At 40.2% G+C, this 22,439-nt stretch overlaps 2 protein-coding genes across 6 annotated transcripts in view; one reads left to right on the top strand and one right to left on the bottom strand.

Annotated features, from left to right (window-relative positions):
* The first annotated feature begins 976 nt into the window (after nt 1-976).
* On the top strand, nt 977-9,302 carry vstm4a (V-set and transmembrane domain containing 4a). 2 transcript variants are annotated; one of them, XM_042433677.1, is made up of 9 exons: nt 977-1,107; nt 1,232-1,264; nt 2,469-2,930; nt 6,549-6,602; nt 6,711-6,818; nt 6,914-6,947; nt 7,031-7,179; nt 7,867-7,934; nt 8,686-9,302. In XM_042433677.1, exons 3-9 carry the CDS (start codon nt 2,516-2,518, stop codon nt 8,845-8,847), a joined length of 990 nt encoding a protein of 329 aa, XP_042289611.1. In that variant the 5' UTR covers nt 977-1,107; nt 1,232-1,264; nt 2,469-2,515; the 3' UTR covers nt 8,848-9,302. The 2 variants fall into 2 exon arrangements, with proteins under 2 accessions (XP_042289611.1, XP_042289610.1); XM_042433676.1 differs by having other exon boundaries at nt 1,071-1,264.
* Nucleotides 9,303-11,774: 2,472 nt separating this feature from the next.
* Nucleotides 11,775-22,439, bottom strand: part of wdfy4 (WDFY family member 4) — a 39,921-nt gene continuing 29,256 nt past the window's right edge. For all 4 annotated transcript variants that reach the window (XM_042433903.1, XM_042433906.1, XM_042433905.1 and 1 more), the window contains exons 51-65: nt 22,351-22,393; nt 22,041-22,160; nt 21,698-21,821; nt 21,486-21,595; nt 20,037-20,187; nt 18,886-18,977; nt 17,494-17,703; nt 17,252-17,372; nt 15,638-15,795; nt 14,522-14,680; nt 14,244-14,423; nt 13,789-13,971; nt 13,186-13,282; nt 12,378-12,507; nt 11,775-12,162 (exon numbers count right to left, since the gene is read on the bottom strand). In XM_042433903.1, coding sequence (XP_042289837.1) covers nt 12,099-12,162; nt 12,378-12,507; nt 13,186-13,282; nt 13,789-13,971; nt 14,244-14,423; nt 14,522-14,680; nt 15,638-15,795; nt 17,252-17,372; nt 17,494-17,703; nt 18,886-18,977; nt 20,037-20,187; nt 21,486-21,595; nt 21,698-21,821; nt 22,041-22,160; nt 22,351-22,393 — 1,942 coding nt within the window. In that variant the 3' untranslated portion in view covers nt 11,775-12,098. The remainder of the gene's footprint in view (nt 12,163-12,377; nt 12,508-13,185; nt 13,283-13,788; nt 13,972-14,243; nt 14,424-14,521; nt 14,681-15,637; nt 15,796-17,251; nt 17,373-17,493; nt 17,704-18,885; nt 18,978-20,036; nt 20,188-21,485; nt 21,596-21,697; nt 21,822-22,040; nt 22,161-22,350; nt 22,394-22,439) is intronic.

The raw sequence follows: 22,439 nt of genomic DNA, 5'->3' as shown, positions 1-22,439 counted from the left end.
CCAGGTTTCTCAGTGACCTCAAGTATGTTTTTGTTGATCCCCTGAGAAGCAGTAACCTACTTTGACCACTGCAGGGCAGAGGAGAGTGATTCCTCAAGCGGAGAGAAGACTTATGTAAAGGAAAACTTTGAGGGAAACCCCAAGTAATAGTTGTAGTTAAGAGGACTTAATACTTCTCCACAGTCACCAAAACTGTGATTTTGACACTTTTACACATGACCTTCAACTGATAAAACTCCAGTTTAACTTAAGCTGATACAATTACAATACTTTAAAAACAAAAGACTTTGTTAAGGTAAGAAAAGAGTAAACCACTTTGTCAACCCAGCCAATACATTTTCCACTGAATCTATGCTTTTCAAGAGAATCCTATGTATAACCTAAAAGGTTAAATCTGTTGTGTAATCCCATTTGGCTTTGGCAGAGCTCGAAGCGCCAGCAGAAGCCCTGCCTCAGCAGTTTAGCCTGCCCAATAAAGCAGTAGGCTTCATACCACTGGGACAGTCTGACGACCACAGCCAGAGACAAGCCCATGCCACTCTGTCCAACAGCTAGACTGGGAGAGGTCCCACCACACACACACACACACACACACACACACACACACACACAGAAGCACATCCATATAAATGCATGAACACATTACTACATGCAGAAACAAAAACACAGAGCGCACGTACATGAACATCAGCATTTGCTCTTTGTGAGCTTTACTGGGAGATGCAAAATGAGCATAACCGCTTGACTTTCAGAGTAGCTTGGATGATGGAAAAGCATGTTCAGTGCTTTCTTATAAAGTATATGCTTCTCAAAATGACTCACAATGTGACAGGCACATGCACACACGCAAACCACAAGACTTGACCATCGCATTGAAGTACTGAGGTTTTGGGCCTTGGTCCAAGACTTCTCATAGGAACACAGGAAATGACATTTCCTACGTTTTGCAGGACACACAGTGAGAGAGAAAGAGAGAGACAGACAGACAAGCAGAGAGAGAGAGTGAGAGAGTGCTGGGAGAGAGAGAGTGGGAGTTTCTAAGTGGGAACAGAGCATTTACTGTTTCATATTACACAGAAAAGAGGAGAAAGAGGAGAAGAGTTAATGGTGGGTAAGGGCTCTGGTGGGTCGCGCAGTCAGTCTCTGTTTTGAATGTAGCTGCTTGTGTGAGTTCTGTGCAGTTTTCTGGGTTTATGGATTCGCTGACTGTGGAAAATGTACTTCTCTATAGTGGTCCTTGTCCTGACTAAGGCTCTGGTCACAGGTAAGTTGACCTTGTTTACAGCAATAATACAGCAGTAAGAAAATGAGCGAGCAGGAAAGAAATAAAGGAGTAACGTGATCTATTATCTAACATATGTTTAAACAATAGATGTTGCCTTTATTATAGGACTTTCATAAGAAGACATAAGGAAATAAAATACCTTCTAACAGTAACTGAATATATGTAAACAATAAAAATGATTACTTCAAAGTTCTTTTGCAAACTTGGTAAAAGTGTAATTGTTTAAAACCAACAGTAGAGTTAAGGAAGTCCGTTCTCTGTAATCAGAAAAAACCTCCATAGGTTTCCAAGTGGGCATTGCAACATTTCCCACCCTGTGATCTTTTGGTATTAAGTTGGTTTAAGTCTCTGTTGCTGCTTTTGTTGTCACATTAAATAGTGGAGGACAGACCCTGAGGGAGATTCCCCAACTAACACAAAAAAGCAGCAATGCAGCATGGGAGCCCAGATGGTCCCTGTTATCTTGTCGTGTTTTTGTCTTTTAGCCTGTTTCGTGGTGGGAGGGGGACCATACGGATGATGAATGTTTCCCACCTGTAGATTCTCTTTGCCTGTCTGATCACACATATTGTGTCCAGACTCCATGTCTTTGCTAGACAGACTTGACCCAGCTGGCAGCATAAAAAGACCAGTACCTGCAAATTGGGGCACACAAAGGCCGATTTACTTGAATTCTTAGTTCTCTTTCGTTTTCTTGCTTTTACAGACTGAATTCCCATCTAATGATGGAATGACATATGTAAGTAGAACCAGTGATAGTGCGAGCTGTAACACCATAAATCCTTGCAGCCACTGTGGGTGTGCATATAAACATACTTTGTCTAAATGCTACAATTATGTTTTATTGGCAGGAAATCAAACATCTTGCAAAAATGAACTCAGACTTTTTCCATGTGGGGCACATTATAAAACCTTGTTAATTACTAATTTAAAAAGCAGGGAGGAGTCACACAAGCTACCAGATCATAGAGCGTGCTCATGTTTAAATAATGTGTTTCATGGTTGGTTTGCTTTTATTCTGTCCTAAAACAATATGTGCATTACATACTTGCAAAAACAGTATGTCATACAGTATGTCCAAACAAAGACCATAGATTCAATATAGTTTGATATGTAAAGACAAAAAAAACCCAAAAAAAACAAAATGTACATGACCTTAACTTTTTGTGTCTTTTGTCAATAGAGGTATGTCATGCCCTGAATGTGACAGTGATCCCTGGGCCTGTTGTCATGGTAACAGAGAAAGACAACCTGACGCTGTCCTGCCTGGTATCTCAGAGGAAGAGGAGCAGCAGTGTCCTCATCCTGCGCTGGTTCTTCTCTCCTCTGGCTGCTCCCACTCTCACGCCTCCTCCTCCTCCTCCCTCTGCTCCGTCCCCCTCTCCTCCTGCCATCGAGCCCTCGCAGTTTCTGATTGTGAAGATGGGCATAAAGAAAATGAAGCTGTACGGGAACTACACCCGCCTTTTCCCCCAGCCAAAGTTTCGTCTTTATGAGGAAACAGAGGGAGAGGTGTACCGGTTGCGGATTCTCAGTGTGACGGGGATGGACCAGGGTTTCTACACTTGTAGGGTGCAGGAGATCCGCAAACACAGAAACACATGGAGAGCATCGTCCAATGGTACCAGCACCACACAGCTGACAGGTAATCAGATGTGTATGTTTATACACTGGGCTCCCCATGTCATATTTGTCTGTGGGAAGGATCAGGGGCACATTTTGTCTGACAGTGAGTTGAAAGATGAGATATGGAAGGCCTGGGACTTGGCTTTGGTCAGTTTTCAGCTGTTTTTTTCTTCTTCTTTTTTTTAAGAATAAAACATGTTATCCAGGCTATTACAGCTGTTGAGCTCCTTTATCAGAAAGTATCCTCCCTGTTTTAGTGTCCATGAGCAAGATGTTGAAACCCTACATCAACAGGGCAGTGGATCTGCGCTTAGCAGATTTGGGAGTCAGATTGCAGTTTTAAGCCATTTGTTAGATCTAATGCAATGAAGTTTATCAACATCTTTTTTAAATTTAATCCTCACTTGGTGCACGTGATTAAAAACAAATCTCTCATCGCCATCTGACATCACTGCTTCTTTTTTAAATACTTTTTGCGCAACAAGAGAAAGTGAGACACTGAGGAAAAAAGGGGATTTCTGGTTTTACGAAACTAAAAACATTTTCTCTGGAATACCTCTTTCCAAGGAATTCCCTTACAGCCACACATATTCAGCTGAGGCACGCTGTCCGTGTTATCTGGCAGTGGAAATAATAACTGAATTAAGGAAAAGCAACAGTTTTTATTAGAGTACAAAGGGCAAACAGAGATGTGTAGCATGTATTCACCGACTCTCTCTTGGCTATTTGCTTAAGTAGTGCCTGTGTGTGTTTGAATGTGACCCCAATCTTCTGGCATTTCCATCTCAAAACAATGAGCTCACACAGCCAAACCACACTCAACAATATCGCTCTCTGTGTATGAGTGTGAGGAGTAAAAGGTCGAGTGTTGCTGAGCTGGCTATGTTCGAAAACTCTGAAATACATGACGTCAGCATTCTGGGTTTACTTTTATGCAAGCCTCAGGAGAAAATTCAGTGAAACTTATTAAGACCGTGCCAGGAATCTGGGAGAAATCAACAATAAACAATCTTAACAAATCTGGCTGAGAACTAATTTAAATCACATGCAGTGATAAATGTACATTGAATTATTGAGGCACACTGGATAAAGGGGTGCAATAGAGATCCAAAATGCTGCTACCAGGCAATGGGTGTGGCTACACCTGACACAGCTGTAAAGTTTACCTTTCACTACCTTTATGCCAGAAAAGCGAAGAGCAATTTGACAGAACCATCTGACAACGCCCTGCCCTAAATTCAGGGCAATGTCCCACTAAGGAAGCCACGCAACCTCAGGCATCTCCGACATGCATTGACCACAAAACCAGGAACACAAGAGCTGACATTATAAGGGCAAACAAAGAGAAAACTAAGTTATAACTGTAATGCAGGGAACCCCTCAGTCTGTAGGAAGGGCTACACCCCACTGAGATCATTGGATGGCTTTTAGTCAAAAGATTTTGCACAGAGGGGAGATTCTCATCTCTAAATTGGGACTTCAGAGTATATGAACCTAATGGTCGAGTGCTTGCTGCTGCTTTTCTAAACTGGTCAACTGAGCAGACAGTCTGCACTGTTAAATTAACTTTTATAAGCCACTGCTGTCTGGCTTCAGGTTTCTAACCCCTCATGGTACAGAGGATGGCTTACTTTTCTGTGCTGTGTCTTCACCGCTGGACTGGGGTGAAAGCACATGAGCATGAATCTGTACCTGATGGTTTTCAGCTTTGCATGAAAACCTGTGCAGTATATTTTTTGCATGAACTTGGCTCGGTTGGACGTGCATCTGGACGCATATGTAGAGTGTATACTGTACTGGCTGCCTAACAGACAACCTGTTAACCTCAAGCTGTGTGCACTGATCAGATGTGGGATTTAGCATGTGGTTAACCACATTGTGAAGATAGGATATGTGGTCTACTTGTATTAACTGTTAACTGCTCACATTGTCAAGAAATGCCTTTTAAATGTACCCAGCTACCTCGTCAAATGAGTAAGACTAGGGCTAAGACTACAATGTGTCCACTTGGCAAGTATTTTGCTCAGGCCATCAAGAGTTTTCCTGTTGTGGAATAGAAGGGAGGGACAAAATACCAGGAATGTCAGGCGATCTAATCCAATCCAATAAAACATCAAAGACTGGCCTTAAATAATTACCGTACATTTGAATTAACACTTTCATCACACATTTTCATGAAAAAACACTCTCCGAGCACTTTATTAGGAACAATCCATTCCATTGAAAGGTGTTTCTAATATTTTGTCCACCACATTAACATACATGAAGGGGGCAAAATATTGGGAACACTTTTAAATATAATGCACTCCAGTACACCACCCACTATGACCTCAAAAATAAAAAGTAGAATTATCACCTTTCTGACAATGTCAACAAAAACTGAAAATGTATAAGCTTCATAAATGTAGAGATCATGGCAGACCTGTTATATTAGATTGAATTAGATTTCACATTTGTTCCTAATAAAGTGCTCACTGAGTGTATTTTATTATTTTTTAAACATATAAGAGCATTGTATTATATTGTAATATTGTCCTACTAATTTATCCATTCAATGTATGATTAAATTTGTTTTTTACAGAGCACCAGAAGTCCTGAAAGATGATATTTCTTTACCTTGTGCCCACAAAATAACTTGTTTACACAAGATAATAACTTGTGCGAATCAATTCAATCTTTTGGTATCTTTTTCGGTGGCTCTTTAGTTTTTAGTACACATATTTTAGAAGAAAAAAAGCCAAACACCAGCAGCAGAATCTTGAAAAACACATCACTTGTGTTCTTGTGATGTTATAAGTGTATCTTCTGCTGCCTTTACTGCCTGTAAATTTGATCACATGATACATGTGATACAGTTTTTCACATTCAGTCACAACACAAAAGCTACTGTGTTGCTCCCTGACATTAATTAACATGATATTCAGGCCACATTTGACAATTCCGCAGGCAGTTCAGTGGTCTGTAAACAGGCTTGAAGTCAATTAGATTTAATATCTTATCATTTCTTATTAATATGTTTATCAACCTGTGTTTAAAAGACATATTAAAAACTCATTATGGGGAGCAGAGACTAAGTAATTTATATAGCCTCTGTTCACTCTCCTCAACCTCTTGCTAAATACCCCTGACCTATTTGCAACTAATCATTCATTGGCGCATACTGACAACAACTTCCTTATTCTCTTTTTCCACACTGAGAAGTACACAAAAAGAAAATTAAACATTAAACAATTGTGAAGCGACCAACAAAAGGAAGCAGAGATGCAGCGCAATGGGGAACCCCCAAACACTGTCCAAGAACAGCAGTACAGCCAGGCCCCTGTGTGGGTGTGGGTGTGTGCATGTGTATGTATGTATGTGTGTGTGTGTGTGCATGTGTGTGTGTGTGTGTGTGTGTGTGTGTGTGTGTGTGTGTGTGTGTGTGTGTGTGTGTGTGCATGGTAGCTTTGGCTAATCTTGCAGCAGACTCTCCCTTCATGACAGCGGTTTTGATATTTCTGGAAACCACTAAAGCTGTCTGCTGTACTGGGTCACTGCCCTCAGACAACAGCCGTTTACAAAGATACTCAGTCTGGGCACAGTTTTCTGTCGTCCACATTCTGTTTTTGCTGACTTTTTGTAACAATTGTTTCTCCAGTGCACTTTACCCTTGAGAGCAGTAGCAGTGAAGGACTGTGGCGTTTGTTTGCAGGTACTGTGTTTGTCTTCAGCTAATTCTGTTTCATTTTACAATATAAATGTCTTACTTTAGTAATACTGATATCTTTTTTCTGAGGTTTTATCTGTCTCTGTTTTCTAGACGTGTATGTGTGTGCCGTGCTGATCTGCTCACTGGGCCTGCTGTCCATCTTCCTGTTCACGCTGGTTCTCACCTGCCAGTACTTTTACAGGAGACACAGACTCAAAGGTCGAACCATTCCTTATTAAACCTTCACATAATTCAACATGAAACAATAGTGGCTTTGCTATAATTTAACTTTTTTTGCACTTTTTGCTCCACAGCCAATTATCTTCTGGTCAGGTGTCCAGAAAGCAGGTACAGTATGTCTTCACCGATAAAGAGCGTGATTGTCGTGGTAGAGACTGTCTATTAAAGTTAATTCTGTTTGCTCCATGCAGCTCAGGAGAGACTGTAACCAGCTCCAGCAGTTCATCAAGTTCTTCCCCAAGAGCAAAAAGGAAAGACACGAGACAGAAAACTGACAGAAAAGTCACAGTAAAAGCACCTGAAGTACCAGAGGAGCCACCTCCACACATACCAGCCAAAGGTAAAGCAACAATTTGAGGGGGGGATGTGACGTCTTGGGTATCTTATATTCTTTTACAGGTCAATATGTCTATGCAGTGAGCCAAAATGGCCTGTATTCTTTGAACTACAGTACTAAGATCAGATATGTTCACAGTCTAGTCTTTTGGGATACAGTGGTTCAGTAGTTAGTAATGTGCCCTCACAGCATGGGGGAACCTGGTTCACTTTCCAGTCCTGGTCTTTGTGTGTGGAGTTTGAGTTTCCTCCAAATATTCCAAACATACTGGAGGCATTAGAGTCACAGGGGGAAGAGAGGGGCTCCAGCCTCCTGTGACGCTAAGAAAATGAATAAGTGGGTAAGGAAAACAACAGTAAATGAAGGTATCCAGCAAGGACAAAAGCAGAAAATGATAACCCCAGTATAATTCAGTTTCCATGACGAAAACTGCATAGCTTGGGAGACACAGGGAGACCGACAGAAAACAGAGTGAAACTTTATACTGTATTTGGGTAAAATCCTGCTGAGTGTATTGTCTGAGGTAAAATCAACACTGACGCTGAAAATAAATAGAATAAAGAATAAAGCTTGTATTTCTGTAATAAACAATACCTTGAAAACCAATTAGTGCATACACAAGCAGTACATATTTGTAATTTCATTCCTCATGGCTGTTTTGAGTCAATTAAGGTTGTCTCTGTTTTTCAGTGCCGGTTCCTGCAAAGAGACCTCAGAAGCCCAGAAGGTTAAAGACTCAGCCAAGGAGATCTGCCACTGTAAGTCTCCTCATCTTCACCCATCACACAGGCTCAATTATTCTATTTCCTGTGTCCCCTACTTCCATTGTATAATTTATTAAACATACGCATTTAATAGATTTCTTAAAACAAATGTATTAACATTTTGAAATAATGTTTTTTTCAAGCATGGAGTTGTTATTGAGATACATGCAAGGGGGAATTTGTCTCATGACTGCATGATTGTCTACAGGAGTTTATTGCCGTCTCTTCATTCAGTTATGAGCTTGATAATTCTATTTAGCTTTATTGCTTCTCAAACACAATTACTTATTTAGAGTGCTTCATTGGTTTTATATCTACAATAAAAGTGTCAAACAAGTATACAGAGAACAAAACTACTCAAACTAAGGATCATCAGTATTTGTACTGATGCTGCTCTTGTGATTTTGAAGATGTGCGCATTTGCTTTGCACGAACATACTGATTAGATTAGTGCAACTTGGAGGATCTGAAGATGTTGGATAGGACTCCTATTGTACCAAATGTTTTTTGACTTAACTGAATGTTCCGAGAGGTCGTACAAACACATACTTTCTGCTTCTGAACAGCACTAAAGAGATATTTTCCATCGAAATTGAAAGAATACCACTGTTTGCTGAAAACAGATTAGTTTTCTGGGGGAAATGCTGGCATATCTCTGCTTACTATGTATATGCAGTACTCCTTTGCCTTATCTCTGATCTAAAGTCCTTCAAGTTTCTCTCATCATAATCCTCCTTTTTTCCAGCCTCGAGTATCACGAGTATCACAAGAGGATAGTCTGACATATGCAGAGCTGGAGCTCTTCAGACCGAGGCCAGAGCCCCCAGCCTCCTCCAGCCCTGACCCCACACCCTCCAACTCAGATACTGTGTATGCTCAGATCCTCTTCCAGGAGAAACAGCTGTAAACACAGCAGCTCTGGACACATGGATGTCATGGGACCTCCTGGTGAGGGTAGAAATTCAGTTCTCCTAACTGAATTGAGTGGCATCCAAAGGACTATATTTATGAACTATCAATATGGCATTTAGCATTTGATTTTTGGCTGTAAGTACACTACAATTGTTGGTAAATGGGATGAGGGTTTTGTGTTTCCTCAGAGTGGTTCCATTCCAGCACAGCGGTTTTTGGGTCTTATGATTCTGTTGTTTTGTTTGTTGGCATCGCCGGCCTGTGCGCCAGATGTTTAATGCTCTAACTGTTAACTATTCTGTATAAACTCAGGAGACTGTGTGGAAAGAAATCGTTGTCCAGGCTCTTTTACTGCAGTGTCATGAGGCACTGTAACACTGTGTAACACTCGGCTTTTTAAATGCATTTATAATTACACTACTACTAATACACCAAATTAATAAATATATGCCTGGGTATGACATTCAAAGAGTACAGTCTTTGCTTCCCATGAATGTTGTTTATAAAATACGTTTAAATTGGTTTCGATTCTGTGAAAATTTTCTGGTATTACAAACAGCTGCAGTTCATCCAGTGTCTTACATACACAGCAGTATATATCACAAATCACATTACCACAGGCCTACTGAGAACCTACTGATTTAACAATGTGACAGATTGAGAAATGAAAAATTAACAAGTTCTGTAACTTATTAAAGCAATAGCTCGACAATTTGGGAAATATGCTTACTCGCTCTCTGAGAGTTAGATGAAAAGATTGATACACTTCACAAATATCTGTTTGGTAAATTTGAGTCTACAGCCAGGCAGCAGGTTAGCAGGTTAGCTTAGCATAGCATAAAGGCTGGAAACCGGGGGAAACAGCTAGCTGTCCGAAGGCAACAAAATCCTTCTACCAGCATCTCTAAAGCTCACTAATTCATAATTAATTATATCTAGTTAAACTGAAGGATAGATATTACAAGTTGCAAAAACTTCAAAAAGTAACTGTTCCTGGCAAAGAAATATTTCAGTAAATAACCATCCATAAAATCGCAACTTATTTTAATACTCAAGAGCTTTAGAGGTGCTGGTTGGCAGACTTTGTTTGAGTCAGGCTAGCTGTTTCCCTCCCGTTTCAGGTCTTTAGCCTAAGCTAAGCTAACTGGCTGCTGGTTGTAGCTTCATATTTACCAGACAAACTCTCGGCAAGAGAGCAAATAAGCTAAAAATATAACTATGGATATAAATGTAACTGCAAAAGCAGATATTTGCCAAAACATGAGAAGGGTCTAATGTAGGCTAGTCTTTATATTGATTTTCTACCAAGAGGTAAAAAAAAAAAAAAAAAAAAAAAAAGGAACAGAAAGAGCACAGGGAGTCTTCTGCTTCTGATTTGGAAGTCGTACCAAAATGGCAGAGGCATAAACAGCAAATAGGAATTCTGGAAGCAGCAGGCATTATGCTCAAGTACCCCAGAAAGGTGAAGGGTGTGGGCCATTTTGTGAAGGTCAGTGTGTGAAAAATGGGATGAAGATAGAGACACATCCACACCCTTTCTCTCTGTGAGTGGGAGAGAACGAGAGAGAGAGACCATCATCCCCCACAGTTCAGACTCACTGACTAGGATGAACCCGCTAATGACTACATTTATTCAAATTAGACTAATTGTAATCATGGTTAATAATTAGCTTTACAGTGCATTATAATTGGGTTAGGCTACAAGATGGTTCTGCCTAGGTGCAATAATTTATTTGATTTAATTATTCTGAAGAACCCAATGGTTTGACATTTCATATCATAAAACCAGCGGTGTAGAGAGAATGGAGATGGCCGTTGTCTTTAGAGAAGGTCATTGCTCGCTCTCTGGGAAAATTATGAGGACTATTTTCCACTCTATTAAGCTACTCCACTTAGCACAATTAGCCACACACACAAAGGTTAAAGACACAGACCTCTTCCTTTATGATAGAGAGGAGTGGTGCATGTGCATGAGAGAGGAAGCCAGGCACAGAAAGAGACCGAGTCTCCACAATCTTGACAATGTATCCTTATTTAAAATGGTAAATGGTTGTTTATAGGGATATCAGTGCGAGGATGAGTGTCAGTATTGTACTTTTCCATAGAAAGATCAAAATCAATGTTTGGAAAGGGTTAAGTTTCATACCGTCTCTCTTACAAAATAGGTCAGATTCACCCAGGAGTGTGTTGTGGAGGCCCAGCAGTGATTATTGTGATCATGTTAAGGTTTAGCTGATGAGGAGATTGGTGAGGCTAAAAAGGCATGCCTGTCCTCGATCAACCATAAACACACACCCAAAAAGGATACACTCGACAAGACCCAAACACATTTTTACATCATCCACAACACACACTTTGACATGATCACAATAAACTTGTGGAGGATAATGGTGCGAGAAGATCAAAAAGCTGCCAAATACTCATAAATGCCACATTACAAAGCATATTGAAAACACATTGTGAAAAACAAAGTAAGCCCAGTAAACTATTCGTAACTAACTAAACATCCTGAATTGCTCATACCACAAACATTTACAAAAGCAAAACAATACAACCCTTGTAGCATAAAATGCTGACATGTGTGCATGCCACAGTTTTTATTTCGTGAGAAAAGCATCTGCTCGAGCCCTGCAATACTATTAAAAAGCGTGTTTGTCAGGGAACGCTGGCGGAACATGCGTGCTGTTATTCATCATAACACACAATACCTCGTTTTCATCACGAAGCTCCCATCACTTTTCTCATCGAAATTCTCCAACATGTTTTGACAATTCTAGACAGTGTCCCTCGAGTTTTGCCTTTATAAAATAAAATAAAGTAAAATTCAATAAAATCCTAGCCAGCCCAGATTTCAGTCGTAATGGAAACAGTTTGATATTTTACACCAAGAGTCACAGGACAAGAGAGGATTTAGACAAATAGTCACCAATAACTATAAAGTTTTATTCAAATTTGTTGAAATTCAGTATTTACACAGAAAAAATACAGAATTAAATAGTTATGTAAAGGAGGTAAAATATTCACTATTGTCTGAGACTTGAATGAGACAAATATTGTTACATTGTTCTCCCTGAATGCACACACAAGAAAAGTGAAATACAGCGTCTCTCGATGCTCAGATGGTGTCAGACCTGAGTCACTGATGGATTTCACTGCCTGCAGAGGTCTGTGTTAGACTTCCTCTGAGAGGATGAAGGTAGAAGGTAGAAGCCCGGAGGCATGAAAGGGCTCAAACCCTGCCACCTCTCACTCACAGGTCCAGGTGAAAACTCTGCCCCAGGAATCACCTGCCAACAGAGTAGCATGGCTCCTACACAGAAGAGATTAATGTAAATCAATGAAGTAATATTGTAAAGTATGCAATAACACACATTAAATGCAGTACATGTAAGTCAAGGTTTAGTTTAAATGCAGTTAATTCATGATCTGTACAGTATTAGGGATGAAATACTGTAGTTTGGAGTGATTAAACATGAACTAAATCCCACCTCTGTTAGCTGTGTTTGTGCCTGTTATTTACTGTACCTGGATATGGCCAGTGTTGTGATAGCCGGATTTTTTTTGTAGCGGCGTTGCGACGCAGCCTGACTTCTGTTCAGCTCTTGACATAACACCAGATGTCTCTCCCAGCCTTTAACCTGGCACGAGCTGCTCGCTGTGGATACATCATGAGAATACCTCAATCTCCATTTATTACATAATCACAGGCCAGGTGTCCACCCTGTCTATAACCCTGACCCAGTGGTCCCAGTAAAAAAATTAAAATGTGCACTAACGCTTTGTTTATCTGCGGTCAGTAGGCTGTTAAAGGGAGAAAAATCCCTTGAATATAAATGCCTCAGTGTTACGTAAAGACTTGTCTCAATGTAATTTGCCAAGCATAATACTCCTATGAGGTGACGCGAGGCTGTAACCAACGTATGCCAAATTGGATCTGGGTATTATTGCTTTCTAAATTATACACGCACACACACGTCAGCAGAATTACTCATCAGTGTTTACTGCCTCTATGTTTAATAACTTTATAACAACATAATTCCTGCTAGCCCTAATGCTAGTGAGGGATGGGGTAAGCATTACAAGTGCTCATCTGGAAACAACGCTGTCTAGCTCTGAGATGAGCGGTTAAAAATAATCATCTCACACTTAAAGATTGATCTAATTAGATAGAGACGGGTTTCTTTTTGAAACACAGAATAAAGGAAGCATTTCTTTCAGCTTTCTTGCAGCTTTCTTTTCAGTCAAGTCTTACAGTTGTGCTGTTGTCAGCCACCCCCATCATCTTTGCCGTTATAAATACATCCATATCCTATCCTGTTGCCAGCAGCATTACCGTCTCTCTCTGTCTGCGCTGTTCGGTCTTGCCCTGGGGACACAGGCTCTTCTGGAGGGCCAGGTAATTGTGTTCTGGTGTACTCTGTCCTCCATATCTGTATGAGAGACACATAACGAGTAGCAAAATCAGACATAATTCAACATAATAACAAACACATGCATACGCACCGGCACATGCACACACACACACCCCATAACTCAAGGTAATAATAAAGTAATAATACCATTTATGTGTGTGTGTTGTGCGAGTAGCATGGACACCCACCGCCAAGTGAAGCCCAATTTAGAGTTTGCGGCTTTGATTGCAGAGAGGCAGCATATGTTTATATTAATCCTAAGCAAAAACAGTCACGCACCACACACACAACCCATATGCTGTTACTAATACCTCAATGGACATCCAAGTTGCTACCTGCAAGGCTAATGCCAAAGTAATGACTGCCATATTTGAATACTGTACAGTATACTGTATAATACAAAGAAAAACCTCTCCTGCTGACCTATTAGTCCTACAAAGAGCTGCCAGAGAGGGCTTTTAAAGACAGACATTCTTTCTCTCTCTTTCTCTCATCACACACACACACAAAACAACCCAACTCACCCGTATGATGCCATCTGCACAGCCAGTGACAACGACGTTCCTGGCATCCCACTCCTGCCTCTGTGTGAAGCTGACACACAGGATGTCTGCCTGAGGCCCGCAGGAAGTGTCAGTGCAGGCCAACAGCTGACCCTTCATCGTCCACAGGTAGAGCAGAGCCCCTGCACATGACGCGATCTCACCCTTGGACAGAGTAATATGGTGTTGACGCCCGTGTGCGCACCAATATACACAGAGATGCACAAAAAAAGCAATAAAAAGGCACACAAAGAGGATATGCATGCTGTCAACAATGAGAAGCCTCCCTTCCTCAAGCTGTGAGGTGAGTGGAGGGGAACAACACGGCAGCACTGAGCCAAAGACTACAACGAACAGAAGAAAGAGAGGATAGAAAGAGGTTTTTTTAAGGAGAAGTTGAATACGCAGAGAAAGACGTTATAAATAGTAGGACTTACTGTGAGCTCATTTACAGCCAGTGCAGAGATGCTAGTTGTGTGTCCTACTAGCTGGGTGACGTAGCTTAGCTCCTCCAGATCCCACAGGATACAGGTGAGGTCGCGGGAGCCACTCACTATCATGCTGTGGACCTCAGACACAGCCAAGCATGTCACTGCATCTGTGTGACCGTATAATGGCTATGAAGGAAAAACAGAGTTAGTATAAGTGTCTGTGTACATATCAATCCAACACAAGGTAATTACATTGTGGTAATCTCTGTTGCAGCCAGACTTACCTGTCTAAGTTTCACGTGGATGAGTTTGTCCTTGTTGACTGCTACGTCCCACACACACACCACAGTGCTGGTTCCTGCAGTGACGATGGTCATGGGGTTGGGACAGGCGGCGCACAACGTCTCCCCCCAGTCACACAAACTCTCACACACTGCAAAAGTCTGGACATGGAAATACATACATAGACCATCATGACACTGTGATAGGGTGTGTATGATGGAGTGACTTGTGTTTTGTCCTTTTGTGGAAACATGACTATCACCCCCATCAGGCATTCTTCACATATAAAACCCAGATTAAGACTAGTTATAGCACAGCTAAATGTGTTAGCTTTACTTCAAGAGTAACTAAAAAACTCTTTTTCTCATGAAACTATTAGACAGTTCTCATGGAAATATAAGTTTGAATAGCACCAATTTGCAACATGATGAGCACTAATGATCTTTCCGCAGTTGTCAAGAAATCCCGATAGTAGTTAAAACATTGTATTTTAATGTGTTAAATTATTGTGATATCAACTTTACACCTTTACCCTATTTTAGAATTTTTTTTTACACAAAGTAACCAGCAGGATTTTATACAGGGAGAGTTTCATGTAAACCCCACAAAGCCTTACAAAACAGAAGCCAACAGACAGATATCACTGAGATAAACACAAAGTGCATAAGGTTTTGCTAGGTGTTGTAAATAAGTAGGTCTTTCTGAATAGTGGTCAATAAATCAGTTGACACAGCTCATAGAGTGAGTGAAGATCATAAAGACCTCCTCACTGTTTAAGAGTCAGCTGATACTGATTAGCTGACAGTGCGTGTGGCATCAGTGCTCTGCCAGACCCAGTGAAATGCTTCATCTATGTTATTAAATTGGGGAAAATGCAGTGTAAGACTGATATTGCGCAGTATCTAATTGATACAAGGAAGTAAAAGCTATATATAAAGTTTAATTAATTTACCATTCCTGTTCTCACATTTGAAAAATTATCAACATTTCATGGCCATGAATGTACCGTGGGCTGGAAATAATTTGCACTTGTTTCATTCTGATTCGGGCTGGAAGGCTGGGAGAAAATACAAACAACGTCAAATTTATCTCCCTGTTTATCCCAACATGCTACATACCTTCTCTGTTGCATAGTTTCCGAAGGCACAGCTGTTGTCAGGGAAGCCCCAGCTGAAGAAGCAGCTGAACAGAGGCGACAGCAGGAGCCGGTTTCTCTCCAGGACCAGCACCTCTTTTTCCAGACACAGTATTTGACCTACCGGGCCCCTTGGCAGCTCTGCAGAAAGGTTGACAGTGTTACTGGGAGTGGGGCATCACTCTCGAGCAAAAAGTTGTGAAAAAAGTAAGAGGGTGTTTTTGAGATTTTGTCACTTAAACCATATGCAACTATTAAATAGTTATGGAATAAAAAAATAAAAAAGTGACCTCATTCTGCCTTCAGTGTACCTGAATAAACTTGCCTGGCGAAATAAAGGTAATAACTCTACAAAAACATCACATTAAGAGTTTGATATCTCAGTAAACTTGGAGAAAATTTCATAAAGTGACCAGAGAAAACTGGGCAATTAAAACAGCTATTCCCAGGTTAGACCAAGCTGAGGCTCTGTCCTAGGGGGACACCCGCATCCTGGACAGTACAAGTTGTATGTGAGTGTGTGTGTGTGTGTGTGTGTGTGTGTGTGCGTGTGTGTATGTGGGTGAGGCAGTTAGAGAGAGAGGCTATAATTGTGCCTGTAATTGACCTATTCATGCAGGAACAGGCAGAAATCATTATATCCTGTCGCCGTTGGCTCTGCCTCTAAAATCCCCAGAAAGAAGTAGTGTCTGCATTAGTCTTAGCATTCCTCCTCCTATTCATCTCTATCTGCTTATTGATCAGATCAGACACTCTAAGATTTAATATGAAATGTAATATGCAGGAATCTCTCCCTGAGCATTCGCAGATTCATCTCCTCTCCCTCAGTGGGCCTGTAGGGATATTCAGATTATTAAGTAGGGCTCAGCGGAAGAGTCATCTCCATATTGTAGCTCTAACAGATAGCTCCTTCTACCCTTCCATAGTGTAAATTAATCTATGGACTTTCTCGCTCTGTTTCAATGATTCCCTTGAGACTTGAGTACATTTTGTGTGTAATAATTGACATCAAATGGTGTGTAATAAAATAAAGGAGGAACAATACAAAGTAGTGCCACATGAAGATGACTATAATTGATTGAATTCAGTTCACTCAGCAGAAAATAGCAACGTTGATTCATTTGTGTGGAAAGATCTGTTGATTGAAAGGCTGTATTATGATTTGCTTTGATTTTATAGCTTCATTTAAAGGAATAGTTTGGCATTTTGGCTGAGAATACATAAAATATAGAGCCAGCAGCCAATTAGCTTAGCCTAACGACTGGAAGTGAGAGGAAACAGCTAGCCTGTCCAAAATGTTAAAAAATCCACCAACAAGCACCTATAAAACTAACAAATGAACCAAAGCATAAAAATGAGCATTAGGTGGATTTTATTGCCTTTAGACAGAACAAGGCTAGTTTTCCCTTGGTTCCAGTTTGATGCTAAACTAACCTAATTGGCTGCTGGCTGCACTGTAGCTTCGTATTTGTGTACAGACATGAGAGTGGCATCACTCTTTTCACCTAAATTTTAGCAAGAGAGAAAATTAAATCATATTTTTCCAAAACTGTCATGTGTTTGCTTTCTGAGTTCCACTTTTATTGTCTAGCAGTACCTCTGAGCGGCTGGGCAGAGGTCTTGAGTTTGTCGAGTTTGAAGAAAAATGGAGTTGGATGGGGTGGTGATGATCCTTCTTTCTTGTTGCCACTGCGAGGTGGATGGGGCTTGGTGAAGAGCTATGGGAAAGACGTACTGTATCATTCACGAAGAAGTATCATTTTAAGAGCAGTGTTATTATACACCTGCATGCAGGAAATGAACTCGTCCCGCTTCTCTCACTTAGTTTATTCTTCTTACCTGTTTGGGAACCTGGCCAAAGTTGCTGACATAACCCAAGATTGTGCTCTTGATGAGGGGGTCCTTAGCATCCTTTCGGCCTCTCTGGGCGTAGAAGTAAGGATGGAACGTGTTGAAACTTTCTACAGCTGCGGGGCCTCGTTGCCGGTACCCGAAAATCAGGTCAATCCACAGGTGGAGGTGGGAACTCACATAGTCACTTTCCAAGGCCTAAGGGAAACAATGCAGTGGATTGTTGCACAAACCAGACCACCTAGTCAAGTAATATTACAAAACTACTATACCTACACTGTGCAGTCTTAAATACAGCAGTATGCAGTGCTCTTTTTTATTACAGTGGGACCAAAACCATCAGTCAAACTGTTAATATGAGAGTTTAGAAACACAAGAAACTTCTACGAGAATGCACAACCAATCAAATTATTCAGGTACTGTATGATTTCTTCCAAAAGTCAATTTAGAAGTCTAGAACAGCAGCATGCTGCACAGCTGTGTTATGAGCTTATCTTCATGTTAGAATTAAAGAATGATTTGGGTAGAATTAGCCAGAGATTGGTTTTGAAGAGTTAATAAGGAAAAGTGGGCATTATGCCAAGCTGTATCCTTGCACCCAATCTTAATAAACCCATCCTGGAATAGCAGAAAACTGAAAAAAAACAACCAACAACCATCATAACAAGGATATATTGTCCTGAGTTAATTTGTCTATGGAAGAAAAAAACAATCTTCTAAAGTCACTAATTTTATGAGAATGGTAGGCAATATGAGTAGTTCAGTAGATTACAGAGTGATAACCATCATAGATGCCCCAGGAATGGAAAAAGGGAGGGTCAAACTGAAGAAATCAGACCAACAGACAGAAAAGCAACAGAGATATACAATAACGCCACACAGGAAGAGAGAAGAAAGAGCTCAGAAAAGAGAGAAAACATTCAGCCCATAAACAGCTGGCAAAAATAATGGCGTTTGGTTCCTGCCCTGACTAGCGTTAAATAGGCTTGTTGTCCTGCAGAGTCTGTCATCCAAACTTCAGCAAAATGGTATAAGCAAAACAACTGACCATTATATTTGAAAACAGTCAGTACTAAAAGAATTTAACTAAACCAAACTCAATAAGACAAGATGAGTTGAGAATATAAAGGATAAGACAGTGGCTGTTGTGAATAAGATCTCTCTCTTATACAGTGGTAGTATGAATGAAGACAAGCTGACTGACTGCAACCAACAGTATTACAGTGGATACTTGTTTTAGATACTAAAACAGAACATCTGTGTGCGTCAGCCACTGAGTATTGAAAAACATTATTAGGTCTTATGGGACGGGTCTTTCTGTGTAAAAGGCCAGACTGGCCAATAGTAACGGACAGCCTCAGTGAGGTCGGGGTCACTGACCTCACGTTGGATTCTAATGAACTCCTGGGGGTCGTCTTTTGCCCATGGAGGCAGCTCCACATCTCCCAGAGCGGTACCATCCTCCATACAGCCTACAGAGATATGGAAATACAGTACATAGAGCATGCTGGGTCACATCACATCACCATGTGTCAGGACTTCAGAGGCACCCAGAGGAGTTTTTGACCACTAGTGGTGAAACAGAGTGAATGTCAAAAGTGCTATAAGGCAATGTTGTGGCACAATGTAAAATATCCCGAGCTCTATGAGTTAGTATCGCATCACAAGCACAAGGTTACAGATGGTTTCATGCTATTGCAGTGATCAAGTAATGTTTAAAAAAATGTAGTGATGCACAAGCAAAACACAGGGCAAAAAAGGCAGCTTGCCACCATAAAAGATGAAGGTTCAAAAATATTTTTTAACATCTGCTTTACAAATGTTTCATGAGGAAAGAAATGCATTCTCTGCATTTGTTCAGAGAATGTGTCAGAGAATTTACAAAGACCAAAACCAAAATGAATTGACTCCACTAACAAGTATTGGCTGTGTAGCCATAGACCATTATTATACATGGTTACTTGTTAAACTATTAAAAACACATCAACAAGGTATATTGTTTCACCAAACATGTTTCATCATTACACCGAACCAGGTATTGTAATTTATTTTGAGCCAATCCCAAATACTCACTGGAACACCAAAAGTGTGTTAATCCGCAGCTGAAACTAGTTCCAAACAAATGCACTATTTACTCTTGTTTAAGTAATGTTTGCTAAAAAAAAAAAAAAAGAAAAAAGAAAAAAAAGACAGTGCCCAGCTCTAGTAAAATTTTTAACCTTTTTTAAAAAAATAAATATTTGTGACCCATTTCTAACAATTTACATCTCAATAGGAGCCAACAGGCTTTGGGCTGAAAGGCCACAGACACAGTGGAGAATTTAGAAAATACTGAACTAAAACATTGACTAAAACATTGATTTGTTGACAGTATGAAAAATATAGAATTATGCAAGCCTTATCTTTAGAGCACATATTCATGACTAACAAGGGTACTTGCACAAGGCAAATATTTTAAAAGTAAATGTATAGTTTCCGTTATTTATTGGGATACACAGATTTAAAAAAAACAAAAACAAAAAGAGTCTGACCCAGCTGGATGTGGTTGGTGTTGAGCAGGAAGTCAGGCAGGTAGAAGAACTCTGGGATCAGCTCCCTGACGTCCCCCATGTTGTCTCTGGAGGCCGACTCCCACTCCTTCTTTACGCTGTGAAACATCCGCTCTGGGATATCAAACCCTCCCTGTGAGGAGATGAGGTACAACACTGTCAGACCCTGGCACACTGTTGAACCAAACTTTGCAACAGGCACATTAATAATCTGTTTCAGAGTAGTAAAACCATGTTTTATATCCTTATTTCCTGCTTACATAATACAAAGATTTGCTACTATTTGAAGGAATCATTTCATCTTTCTGTAAAATTTCATAATCTGTGATAGAAATCTCATGAGAGAGAATGTAATTTAGAGTAAAACAATTACCTCAATGAATGAAAATAGCATATATACTGGTAAACTTGGTTAGAGATGTAAATCCAGTTATGGATATTACTACACACCCGTTATGTGCTTCAGAAGACAAAAAGGCATTGTAATTTACCAGACTAACATCTTTATTGCTTTATTCTGACTATCAAATATGCATGCCCTTTCATTATAATCAATTGGATGCTGTATTGTAAATTGGTAACATCTGTGGCTATTTGCATTGGCTTTTTTTTTAGATGCTTTCTGTAATTATTTGCATATATATTGAAATCTCACAATAATCTGTTTTCATACCAAAAACAGCAGTGAAGCAGGATCCAGAGTGCTCAAAATAGCTCATATTAGAGTCATATTATTAGCAAGGTTATGTTCGAAAAAGAAAATGACAAAGTGATGAATGTCAATGGGCATCTGTAGCAGTGGGTTTGTAGAAGGCCCGTGGGTTAGTGGAAACAGACTGATATGATACACAATGGACTGAACTTTCTTACATTTCTTAAGAAAAATCAAGACAAAACGTCTGGTGATCAGCAGTGATTACATTCTGAATTTGGCCTTATTTAATTCATACGGAGTTATATACATGTATTCATGTGTGTGTGAATGAGGCCAGATCTTCAGTTTATAAGATGGGCCTCAGATTCGTGCCAACAAAAGGCACATTTAACTAAAAAGCTTAAATTTTCATCATTAATCTTTTATAATAAGCCCATTGATGCCCTGATAATTATGCTGTAATATAAAGTTCCATTATAATGTGAACTGTTGCAGCTTAATGCACAGGAATGTTTGTTTAGTATTATACCTTTGCACATGATGAATGGTAGATCATAATGTGGGTTCACACAAAGAAAAAAAATCCATTTTCTATTCTATGAACATAAGTGGATTTTCTAAAAAATATTTCCATTTCTTCCCCAGCCAGTCACACTCACTATGGGCAGTGAGACACAAATTTATATCTAATATCAGCTTATCCACTTTAGGATCATAAAAAAGACCATGAGTTTACCTGGATGTATTTTTATATTTCCTCATTTCAGTGGCCTCACCTGCAGTGCCTGGAAGGTGTGTGAAAACGGCTCCATCCTGACAAGAAAGGAGGCCACGATGATGGCTGAGGAGTAATGGGTGCAGTAGTGACATCGTGCTGACAAATCTCCTAAAGAGTGAACCGGTTCAAAAGGACACATGGCATGTTGGATGAAAGGTACATTAAACAGCAAAAGCGAGACGAATGAAAAGTGAGAAGGTGACAAGATACCTTCACCCTCACTGCTCTCCACTTCTTCATATCTCTGTAGGAACATCTGTTTCCTTTTCTCTGTCTGAGCTCCCATTGGCTTAGAAAGATCACGGAAAGTTGCAGGATCTGACAGGTCAAGTGTCTATCCAGGACAGAGATAAAAGGGGTATAATAGTATGAATAAAACCTTTAAGAAAAAAATACACACGGTATATCGTCCTTTGTAGACATTGATGTAAGCTATACATGTACATTTTAGCATGGGTTAACTCCTAATACTTTCACTCCCATAGTCTCTGACCTACAGTATAAAGGATATTTCCTTTGTGTAAGACAAAGAAGTTGTTGTGTGAGGTCCTACCTCTGACTGGTAGTCAGCTAGGACCCAGGGGAAAACTGGATACTGCATCAGGTCATTGTATGTCCTCCCAGCAAGAGTATTCAGATGCATCAAGTACTCGAAGTTACTTATCTCCCCTTTCTGGGGGACAGATAACATGATATGAAGTAGATAACACCTCACAAGACACAGGAATGTAGTTGTAAACAAAACCGAAACTGAATGACAGTTAAAAATTTGGCAATCATTAGTTATGTCGAAGGGGAAAAAATAGGAGCACAAACAACTCTGACAAAACAAAATGGAAGAAGAGCCGTGTTTATTGCATTACCTGCCATTTAACAAGGGCTGCCTTTTCAACCACTGGGGTCTTCCTGATGCACATAAAAACAAACACATTGAGTTAGCATCAGAGGCTGA

The sequence above is a fragment of the Thunnus maccoyii genome, chromosome 14 (assembly GCF_910596095.1).
Source record: "Thunnus maccoyii chromosome 14, fThuMac1.1, whole genome shotgun sequence".
NCBI lineage: Eukaryota > Metazoa > Chordata > Actinopteri > Scombriformes > Scombridae > Thunnus > Thunnus maccoyii.
Note: the sequence above shows the minus strand (reverse complement) of the source record. Positions and strands in the feature narration are given on the sequence as shown.